General features: G+C 38.7%; 1 protein-coding gene across 1 annotated transcript in view; it reads left to right on the top strand.

Annotated features, from left to right (window-relative positions):
- Nucleotides 1-2953, top strand: part of NSUN3 (NOP2/Sun domain family, member 3) — a 38611-nt gene extending 35658 nt beyond the window's left edge. The window contains exon 6 of the mRNA XM_004675274.2: nt 2431-2953. Coding sequence (XP_004675331.2) covers nt 2431-2701 — 271 coding nt within the window. The 3' untranslated portion in view covers nt 2702-2953. The remainder of the gene's footprint in view (nt 1-2430) is intronic.
- The last annotated feature ends 9131 nt before the right edge of the window (nt 2954-12084 follow it).

Raw genomic sequence — 12084 nt, 5'->3', positions numbered from 1 at the left:
TTTCCCATTAAGTTACTCAGGAACTAAGAATAACATTGTATAGACCCATATAATGGTAGAAGAGAAATAGCAATGACTTCTTTTTTTTTTTTTTTTTTTTATTTTTTATTTATTCATACAGAACTGGAGTACAGGCCAGAGATACGGAGGGTGAGAGGATTCACCAGAGACAGCGGGGAGCAGAACAGGCAGATCTACTGCAGTACACTGCTGAGGGGGAGCAGCAGCCGCTCAGGAAAGGTCTGCCGTGCCATGTGAGTTAGCTCCCCAGCCAGGGATAGAACATGTGCTGAAGTGGCAGTTGGCATCTTAGAGTTGTGTTTTATTCCACTTTTGCACCAGGGAGGGCCCTTCTCCATCTTCTTGATCCACTATTCCTCCTCTGCCTGCATACTGTCTTTCAGAAATGTGTTGAAATCCATTGTTAATATAAATTTTTTTCTGTCCTGCTTGCTTTATTGTTTTTAGTACTTACAAATAATTTTTGAACCACCATGTTAAAGGGTTTCTAAGAACAGAGGTTTTTTACCCATTTGCTTGTCTTAAATTAGAATTATTCATTCCTTTAATAATTGATAGTAGAGGGGCCCTCCCTGGTGGCGCAGCAGGCTAAAGCACAGCACTAAGAAGCTTAAGCCACTTCCGCATGAGTTCGATCCCCGCCTGCCCCGGAGGAAATCCACATGGCGAGGCAGACCTCTCCTGGCCCGCCCGCTGCTGCCATCAGCAGTGTACTTCGTCCATCTGCCTGTTCTGCTCCCCACTCTGTCTCTGGTGAATCCTCTCAGCCTCTGCATCTCTGGCCTGTACCCCAGTTCTGTATGAACAAATAAATAAATCTTTAAAAAAAAATTGATAGTAGAGAACAGGATTTCAACTTACTGTGATGATGTGGATCATTATTATAAACTTCAGTTATTAGAATGTTCTCTAGTTCTTTAGCCATAGATGTGAGATATGGGACTGAATGTACTCTTAAATCTGGTATGTTCTAAAACCTGATTTCTTGAAAAACAAGTTTTTGATTAGTAATTGTTTTGGGGTTATCACTGTAACAGCAAGAGTTAAAATACTCAGGTTTTCTCACAGTAGATGACCTTCATTCCTGCTACATTGTAAATACTGGGGCTGTTTATCAGGAACTGGCATCTGCCGTCAAACACCTTTGTTCCCGGTCTGTTGTCCATGTGGCTTCCCATCTAGAGCTGGAATCCCACCTTTCTGATCCCAGCTTTCTGAAGCTATTTCCTCCATTTGAAGTTTGCTTGGGATTATTATTCTCCTGGACTTTCTTTTACAAATATATTCAAGTCTCCTCATTAAAAACAAAACCAAACCTGATTGCTTCCCACTTTTTCCCTGAAGCTACTCTCTCATCTGTGAAGCCACCTTAAATTCCTTTATTAAGCTCGACCTCCTTTAAAATACAAGCATTTTTCAGTGTCTGTGCTTAGTCTTCCTTTCTGTCTTCTACTTTTCCTGGGAAATCCTAGTTATTCCCATAATTTAAAAGTTTCTAATCCCTGACCCTTTTGCTGAAGTGCTGATTCTCCTTCCTGCATACATTAACACCACTCAGTGTAATCAGAGACAAGTCCACCATTCCATGCCGCCCTCCTTCCTCCTGTCCTTTAGTGAACAAAACAACAAAGCGGTAAAACACATTCTGTCTTGCCCATATTGACTGATCTGACTCCCATGTTCTTAGTCATAGAGGGGTACAATAAAAAGAAATAGTTGAATTAGTCCAAAATATATACTTACCCCAGTGTTCATAGCAGCACTATTCGCAGTAGCCTAAGGCAGAACCAACCTAAATATTCGCCCATTGACTGATGACTGAATAAAGAAGCTGTGGTATATTTAACCTATGGAATACTGCTCAGCTGTAAAAGCGCATGGAATCTTACCTTTTATGACAACACAAGTAATTACTTTGCAGTAACTATACTACTTCCAAAAGTGACAAATGCTGATGGTTTCTCATATTGAATATGAATAACCTAACCAAACACACTGGCAAAATACAACAAAAATAATTTGACTCTGAAGAATGCAGTCATCACCAAGGAGGTCATTGCAAGGGGGTGGGGGCACTGGTAAAGGGGGGCAGTTTGATCTGTGATGGCAGTAGGAACTGGGTGTCAGGTGAGTGAAGCACATACACACATTGAGATGTGAAACAACTCCAGACAAAAAATACATGTGGATATATATGTGTGTATAGGAATGACCAATAGGAAATCTGATTCAATAAAAAGAGGGTAGAAAGAAATGTCTATAAGTCTACAACCATCCAAAGTTAGTAATAATCTGAGTCAGAGGCTGGTTTCAAGTTTTGAAATTTCCTTGCACAAGACTTCATCTTTTTTTTTTTTTTTCTTGTTAATGTACCTAACCAAGCTTCTGCATTTTCCTGATTACATTCAGGTCTGCAATTAAGGCCTTACGTCCTGGAGGGTTACTTGTGTATTCTACATGCACACTTTCCAAGGCAGAAAATCAAGATGTGATCAATGAAATTTTAAACTCCTACAATAACATCGTGCCTGTGGACATTCAGGAAATAGCAAGGACTTGCTCCCAAGACTTCACATTTGCTCCCACTGCCCAGGAATATGGACTCTTGGTGATTCCAGACAAGGGCAAAGCCTGGGGCCCAATGTATGTAGCCAAATTGCAAAAATCATGGACTACGTGAAATTGGTAACATGCATTTTGTAAACCATGTCATCGTATTATTAAATTTATTTTCAAGGCTCTCTCTAGTTTAAGATTTAAATAACTATGGAGGCCCTTGCCCTGAGCCTTTTGCAACCTTCCTTAATGAATACGCTACCATGTTGGAATGTGGACTTGAAAATTTTCCAGGTGAAATTTTTTTTTGAGAAAAATATAGCAATGATTTAAGGTGGTACAGATGGTGTTTGTTCTGTATAATAAATCTGCTGTCTTTTACTTGGCATTTTGTAGTTAAATTAATCAGACTGCACGGTCTTATGCAAAAAAAAAAATGTTTAGAATGGCATTCTATTCAGCTGATGAGTCTTTGAACCTTTAAAAATGCATACTTGCCAACTCTCTTATCACTTTTGCTCCTTATCAAATAGGATGTTTCTCTCAGGGTTTTTTTCTGCCCTTTTTCTATAAGAGCTGATTGCCATTCTGAGGCTCACTTCTTAAGCAGCACTATTACTAGTTCTAGCAAAATAGGTTTCTTATTTGCCAAGTTGTTTTCCGGTAAGGACTGTCTTCTGTTTACTGCAAAGGTCAGTGACTCTATTGACACCAGCTTTATTTTGCCACTTTTTTGTTGTATTCACAAATACAAATAGAAAGGGTAAATTATGTTGAAAAGCCGTTAGAACAGCAGATTCACATGCACATGTTTGACTTTCGACATTCAGCTTCTAGAATAATGGAGTCTATCCAGCAAGCTATAAAGCAAGTACTTGAAACAAAAGCAGAATGATTAATAACTGCAATAACTGAACTATATTTGGAGAGTTTTGTTACATAATTGCAGCCATAATGAGCACTACAGAATCTGATTATCTTACGGTTGCAATCTGGAGGGGCTTTTTATTTCAGTCTGTTATGAAATGTTATATGAGAGTGTGATATCACATATTAATGCACAGAGGGAGATAATACCTAGTGAGTGTAGATTCTACTGTTACCAAAACCTGGCATTATTTGCTAAGTCACTGCTCCTGTTTACATATTTCCTGGGCATATTGTATGCAATTCAGTGGTATATGTCCTTAGGTTTTTAGCTTTAGGTTCAAATCGTGTATTTTTCTCAGGAAATTGCTTCACTTAGCGTCCTAACATATTTTCCACCTTTTAGGAAAAATTATGCAGCATACTTCAAAAGATTTTATTTATTTTGAAATTATCTTAAAAAAAACTGAGTATAGAAATACAAAATTTTGCTGAAGCTGAATCCTTTTGAATTGTTTATTACATTCTGAGCATTTAAACTAGAGCTTATTTGCTCGTTAACTTTTTTGTTTTGCAAGCACATATAACTGAGTTCTCAGAATGTCCTCAGAAGAATGCTTTTTTTTGTACCTTCATTCCATTAACTGTTTTATCCCCTTTATACCAACTGATACATTTAAAGAAAGCAGATCTCTTCAGCCCAATCACCCATAAGTATGTTAATTCAGAAGATTGATAATGTAAAATTTTTTATTTTGTTTATTATTATGTTGTAGTTACTGTTGTTTTTTTTTTAATATTTTATTTATTTACATTTACAAGAGCTGGGGTGTGTGTGGGGGGGGTAGGGTGGGGGTGAGAGGATCCATCAGGGACAGAGTGGAGAACAGAAGAAGTGGAGTGACAGCAATACACCTAAGGGGAGCATCAGGTGAGATAGAAGAGGTCTGCTGCTCTATGGGGATTGAAGTCATGATGCAATGGCTACTCATAGCTTCATAGTGCTGAGACTTAACCCCTTGCACTACGAGGGAGCCCCCCTGGTTTTTTGTTTTTAGATTAAAATGCCATTGTTACTAGATGCTATAGTATAAAAAGTCCATTTGTTCTGCATAGGTTAATCATTAATCATTGTTGAATGTCATTATCTTCCCAGCAGAGCACCAGGAAGCCTAATCTAAATACTTTGTATGCCACTGGGTTAGACACTTCCATACTGAAAAATGTTCATATGGATATCATAGTTCTCTTTTATCATTAGAAAAATCATTGAGCATTAAATATTTGCTTAAATTCCTTGTGTTACTTTTCTTGATCTTCAGAATAACTCCAGGAGTGAGCATTGTTAAGTTCCTTTTATGAAAGAGGAAACACAAGTTCAGTGCTTTATATCATTCCTGTGCTACCCTGGTAAGGAAAGGGTGGAGCCAACACTCAAACTCAGCAAACACCAGGCCCTTCTCCATACTCTGGGTTGTCTCCCAGGACAGGACATAGATTATAGGAAATCTCAAGGTTATCAGCTGGCTCTCTGCTGCTCCACCACTCTCTGTTCCACCACTCAGTTTTCTTCTTGTGCGCAACTCCCTATGCATCAAAGACAGGATAAGCCTTCAAAACATTTCAGGGTTTGTTTTCAGAAGAGTTCTTATATTTGCAGTACTTCGAAATCTCCCATGGAGGTGCCTTCTGCCTTCCTTTCCTTTGCAAAGGCTGAGGAATCAAAACTGGAAGCAACTTTACAATGTCAACTGAAAAACAAGAAGTAATTAAGGCTACTTTCTATGACATTGAGCACTTTCAAAATAGCTTTATAAAAGTGTAGGTTGTTTACCAACACATTAACTTCTCTCTGTCATCAGTATATTGAATGGCCACTAGTATCAGGAAAAAAAAAAAAACAACTGAATAAACATTTGTAAGGCATTTATTTAAATGGTTTGTACTGAAATTTTAAAGCATCAGATAGTATCTGTGGTTTGGAAACAGGCAGCCTATAGTCCTTTCTCCTATTCCATGTATTCATATAGCCTTATATTCAAGATTGCATGTTACCTTTTTATAGTATTGTGAAAAACATCCTTTTATATAATTTATGAAAGAATAGATAACAGAACACTTGCTACATGACTGAAAAAGTAATCCCAAATCTAATAGACCCTTATCAGAGGGTGCTTTATGCCTGGGAAATGAGCATCAGATAGTCTGCGTAGGTTAATGCAACTCATCTGGAATACAAAGAGAAAATTGGAACCAGTCACAACAATATTACTAGATGCCAAGAAGTCCTTTGAAGCAGTTGAATGGGATTACTTGTATTATGTGTTAGGTAAATCTGGCTTTGGGGGAGAAATGCAGCAGACAGCACGATTTATTTTCAACCCATTTATATGGTTCAAATCAATGGTTTACAATCTCTTCCCTTGCCTTATTGCTGCATTGGGGAGGCAAGTAAGGGTGATGCCCATTACTGATACTACTCTTTAGGCATCATGACATTGACTCTATTCTGTCACTCAGATCCCATGAGTATCCAAAGGATATTCAGGTGAAGGTTCACAAGTTAACTAATGTCTGCTAATAATCTACTCTTGTGCTGGAAGCCCTAAGAGCATCTGTCCTGAGAACATTAAAAGTAATGTCAGGATTTGAGATGGCTTCAGGCTGCAAAGTCAGTGGGAAAGAATCAGAAATGCTATCTTGACAGAAGAGTTTCTATTAATATTTCTTACTGGGTGTCATTTAAAGTAAAACAAAAATGTAAAATGAATTGATTTGGGAATCTCATTAGGGAATGGTTAAACAATAGAGTAAAAGAACAAATTTTTTAAAATCACCTGTAATTCAGCCCTCCCTGGTGGTGCAGCGGGTTAAAGCACTACACTAAGAAGCTAAAGCCACTTCCGCATGAGTTCGATTCCCACCTGCCCCGGAGGTGACCACATGGTGCGGCAGACCTCTCTTGACCCGCCTGCTGCTCCCCTCAGCAGTGTACTTCGTTGATCTGCCTGTACTGCTCCCGGCTCTGTCTCTGGTGAATCCTCTCACCCTCCGCATATCTGGCCTGTACCCTCGTTCTGTATAAATAAATAAAATAAATCTTTAAAAAAAAATCACCTGTAATTCAATACTAAAATTAAAAAAAAAAATAAGCTTTACTAAATCAGGAAGAAAACCACCTGATCAAGCTTATATCTCTTTAAAGTTTAATTAGCTCACTCAAATATTACTGGCATACCTTTCTGTAACTTTTCACAAATGAGGAAAGTAATTTCCTTACTCATGTGACATTATATAGTCTGGAAACTTGGAGAAAACATATGCTACCTTAGGAAAAATCCTGCTTGCCTCATTGGAAGCTATTTAGTGACAAACGTCATGACTCAATTAAGCTTGCTATGGTTTGTCAAAAGGGATTTTCTGCTGCATATGGAGATGGAAGAGCCTATTACACACAAATAGCTACACAACTTAGCAGAATCAACGGGAGACAAAAATGTATAGCCTATTGAAAATAAATAGAACGGTTTCACCTAGCTTCCCATTTCTTAAAAAGGGGCAAGGAAAATCATTGTTACAGTATTATAAATGGACAAAGCTAAGGGATTAGAATTGGGGAAAGAAGCAAATGAGGGACTGGGTTAGTTTCCGTTTATTATTATTGGCATGTAGAAAGAAAGATTCTTCATTTACTCCTCCACACAAGGTATTAAGCACCCTTTCCAAATGGGTAAACCTCTCTCCCTTCTGATCTTACAGTGTCTGCTGGGCTGAGGGACTGAGGAATGAAAGGGCTAGAGAGCTTGTTTTGACTGAGGAATCGCTGAGTAGGGAAGGGTGCCACCTCTCAGGAAAAGGGGGGAAAGAAAATAGTGGTGGCAACTAGCTCTGATGTCACTAGAAATTACTCTGTGTGATGGTTTTAGCCATGAATAACCAGAATAACTATTCCATATTTCTACATTGATAGACTTCCCTCTTGAATTGACCATAAAAACTTCAGTCTCATTCATAGAATACAACAGATGTGCTTAATAAGCAAAATAGGTGTACACAAATCACCTACATTCTTTAATAAAACATTGCTTTTGTTAAGTATCCTGGTAAAGACAATCCCTATTACAATTTTCATATGAAACTGTAGCTAAGCTTAGAGAGACATTATTTTCAGCTGCCTGGTTAACTTCAGCATACAGAATTAATGAAACAGGTTCCATTTTCAGCCGAGCATGCAGTTGGCTGTGGCAACTTGATACTGTTTGGAAGAGGTGATTTTTGAATAGGAAAATGGTTCGGGAGAGGCTTTGGGGGGAATGGAACATCACTGGGGGTGTGGCCCTGCACTAAGTCAGACAAGCATGTGATATAAGTCAGAAACCAAGTTATGTTACAAGAGGCCTGAAGAGTTTAGGATAAACTTCCAAGAAACACATTACTACCCCCAGAATTTAGGTGTTGATCTATCTGGTCAAATCCTTTGTATCTGCTGGGGATGAGAGCTTCTAGCTCATAGTTACTCTATAGGCACTCTGCCTCAAACTGACATCAACATCTCCTTGGAAAACTCATGCTATCCTATATTCCCAGTTTCTGCTTTCTTTATAGCCACTCTCAATGGCTTCATCTCTGTTCACTTAAGCATCTCACATTCTTAGCATGGTGTTACCCTAACTCTCCAATGTGACACCCTGCTGAATGGGAAAGTTTTGTCTGTCCTGCCCAACACAGACAATTTGAGAGGCTTGTATGACGATTAAAAAGTTTACATGTGATTAGTGTGGGTGAAGAACATCATTTTTAATCTTAATTAATTTAAATGAAACTAACCACCTGTGCTAATGGTTTCCATATGGGGCCACAAAGATTTAGAATTTCTCCACATAAGAAAACTTCATCTAGTACCTCCTATTCTTCCAGCTTTCTTATCCTCTCATTCTTACTAAAACTGCAATGCAATTTCCTGACACCAGTTATTTATAAACCTTCACCCCCTTAAGACTATCCTTTCTCCTCTTGGTCTCCCTGACACATCTTACACCCTATGTTCCTATCTTCAAACTTTTTTATTCCGGGGTGTTCATTTCCTCCATGCTCTTGCATTCACACTGCACATTAAACTTGCAACTCTAGATCAGACCCATATGTGTGTCTCTACCAATAGACCTAGGTAACTGGGTATTGTTTGTAGAACAGGTTGAGTTCACTACAAATTCACATAACTGTTCGGATTGATTTCACTACAAATCCATGCTAACCTGACTTTTACACTGATCAATAACTGGTTATTCTTTTCTCAGCTTCCTTTTCCATTTTTGTTAGTAACACTTCCAAATTTTCACATTCCTCTGCAATTCTCTTGTAGAACACCATGCTCTTATTTTTCAGAAGATGTCTGCTTCCTAGTTCCTTGAGAAAATGATAGTCAGCAGAGTACATATTCTGAACTGTCCTTCCTGATGCATTTCCCCCTCCCCTGCCCCTGCCCGCACCCCATTTTATTTAGAGGCATCATCATTCATTAGGCTTCACAAATTGGAAAACTGGGTTCAATTGTTTTCTTCCTTTTTCTTATCACCTCTTTCTATCAACCAAGTCTTAGCTTCTCCACACCCCCTTGTTCTCAATGTACTTAGTACCATTGCTATTCCTGTAACTAAGATCATCTGTATCTTCAAGTTTTCTTCCCAGTTTATCTTTCCAATGTGTGGACTTGATGCCTCATAACCACACTGACTGCTGACATCCCCTTTCTACAACACAGTCTCCAGTTATATTCTGTTAATATACTGCTTTAAATATTTCAGTGGCTCCCACTCCCTATGGTATCAACTCTGGGCTCTTAACGTTCTGTACTAGGTCCTCTTGCTTCAACATCTGTATCTCTAGTTCTTGCTCCCTTTCTCTTAGTCTCTCACATATACAGATACACACATGCATCCTCTTTACAGTTATGAAAATGTGAACAGTCCTACTGAGGGAAAACTAATACCGTGATGTATAAAGTGTCTCAGCTTATTGCTAGGGCTGTCCTTCAAATAACTTGCCTCATTTCCCACTCTATAATTAGCTAGAGTTCTACTAGAGAATCTGATATTTTTTGGAAGTGATCTAGATATTTAAAAATTGTCATTTTGTTCTTATGTTCCTTTCAGAAAACAATATAGGTGTGGTTTGTGCTGCAGCGTTCAGTTTTTCATAGTGAATTGAAAGACTAGTCAAAGCATTTTCCAAAGCTTGTGCATTGGACTGGATGATGTAAATTAAATAGAGAAGCTGCTATATTAGAGGAATGCCTAGGCATGCATAGAGTGTAGGAAAATTTCAAAATGAAATAGGCTCACTCATAAGGTTGGAATGCCAATGGATAAATCCATAATTGTCTTCTGGAGGATACTTCAAACCTACAAGGAATATCCAAGGACAGAACAGCAGATGAGAATGTCTTAAAATAGAAAAAGAAATTGTACTTCAACACATCAAGGACAGTCAAAAAATAGATGATTAAAGTAGCACTTTCAGAAACTAAAGAAAAATCTTTGTATAAACTTACCAGTTACCCAGAACTTATATATATACTTGAAACATGAAAATTAATGTCATTTTGAACTACTTCCTTTTACTTGGTGTGACATAAATTATCCTCAAACATTCTAAACCTTAGTTGCTGATTTTTAAAGCTAAATAGGTTATCATTAAGGGAACTGAGTATTTATTAAGCCATTACTATAATGTATGAATTGTTTTACATTTACATATTATTTTATTTAATCCATTCTCTTTCTAGAAGTTCTTCAACTTATAACTGAAAGCAAGGTGAAGGGTTCATACTGTATGAAAGTAAAGGGTGGGGGTAGAAACACAGTACTGGAGACCCCAAATGTAACTGAGGAGTTGATAAATAGAAGAAGACCTGAGGAGGCACTGTGACTGAGCAGGGATAAGGACAACCGCATATGTTGGGCATGAAAGTGGCAATTCATTTTGCTACATTCATTTTGCTAATTCGGCCTGTCTGTGAAGCCAATATGCCATAAGTCTGGCTGTTCTGATTTCTTATTTTTGCAAAAAAGCAATCTTTGTTTCCACGTATCGTGTTATATAGCCTAGGAGTCTCAAACTTGAGAAATCTAAGTACCTCTGAAAAGCAAAAACTTTTCCTAAGGCCACAGTGTTTTAGCAGAAATAAACAGAACACTTATTAAATTCTGCATGCCAATGGTTTTGTGCAACCTGACTATCCATGGAACCCTGTAAAATGATCAAAGTTGACATAAGGAGCATTAACAGGTCGGGTGACGCTGTCCTGTTGAAACTGTACCAGCGCTTGGCCTCTGAGTGGCCCCGACTGTTGAGGGCGGGTCTTGGAGTGTGGCCAGATGCCCTCCTGCACCGTGTCACTTCTCAGTCCTTTCACCAGTCCCTCTGTTTGGGTGACAAAAAATACTCACTTTTTTGGTGACCACTGATGCCATTGTGGTCCAGTTTCTCATCAGTGCAGAGTTCATATATTAAGAACACCTTTGGGGGTTTTAAGTTATACTTTCACAAAGTATATTAACACAGCACTGCTACAATTTTGTCTTGAAAACAAATAACTTAGGCACAGGGTCTTATTTTGACCAGATGATGCAGAGCATCAAATGAAATACAAAACTTCCCAAATATTTACTATGAATTCAGTTAACTGAGAACCATCCGGGAACAAGTCTGAGCTTCAGCTGAGAAACACCATTCAGGTCTTTACTGACTAGGAAAATGGACTTTTGTGTGAAAAGTATGTCTCAGGGAGTTTGCGAGGAGGAGAAGCATAGGCAAGTGATACTCTGAATAAAAGGACAGAACATCTCTGGTGTACAGCCTTCCCCTAAAAATCTTTGTAGGCCAGCGTTGTTTTTCCCTTAGTTATGGGAAGAATGGTCATATATTTCATTTATCATCCATCTATGACATTTTTGAGTGTGCAAGGACAAACTCTCAGGACAACCAATGGAGCCAGGGCTGTCCTGCACATTCAGGGGCACCACCAGGTCCCTGCGGCCAGGTGAGGAGCACGCACGAGCCTCCTTCAAAGCACCTACTTTGAGTCGGTCACTTGGATGTCAGGCTTCATCAAAAGGCCTTTTTCCTTCCTATGCACTGTCCTGCAGTCCCCTTTCTTTGCGATGCCCCTCCATCTCAGCATAGATAAAAGCTTTAGTTAGAAAATGACTTCCTTTTCACTTTCCACCTAAAATCTAAAGCATGAGAAGGCCTTCTCTGGTGGACAACTGGTTAAAGCCCAACACTAGGAAGTTAGTGGCAGCCACCTCAGCAGTGTGCTTTGTCACTCTGCCTACTCTGCTCCCCACTCTGTCTCTGGTGAATCTTCTCATTACCCCTTGCACCTCTGGCCGGCATCCAGTTCTGTATGCATAAGTAAATCTTAAAAAAAATAAAGAGCACGAGAGTTTCCTTTTAATCCACAGCTTAAAATGGTACACTCCATGTTCTCTCAAACAGCTTCTCTTTAATATTATTGTTTATAGAGGTTTGGCAGCTGAAATTACATATAGTCAAGATGAATCTAAGTGAAGCCAATGACTGTAAACTTTAAAGAATTATTTATTTATTTATGCTTACAGAACTGGGTACAAGCCAGAG

This window comes from Condylura cristata, unplaced genomic scaffold, assembly GCF_000260355.1.
Source record: "Condylura cristata isolate star-nosed mole 26May11 unplaced genomic scaffold, ConCri1.0 scaffold00003, whole genome shotgun sequence".
NCBI lineage: Eukaryota > Metazoa > Chordata > Mammalia > Eulipotyphla > Talpidae > Condylura > Condylura cristata.
Note: the sequence above shows the minus strand (reverse complement) of the source record. Positions and strands in the feature narration are given on the sequence as shown.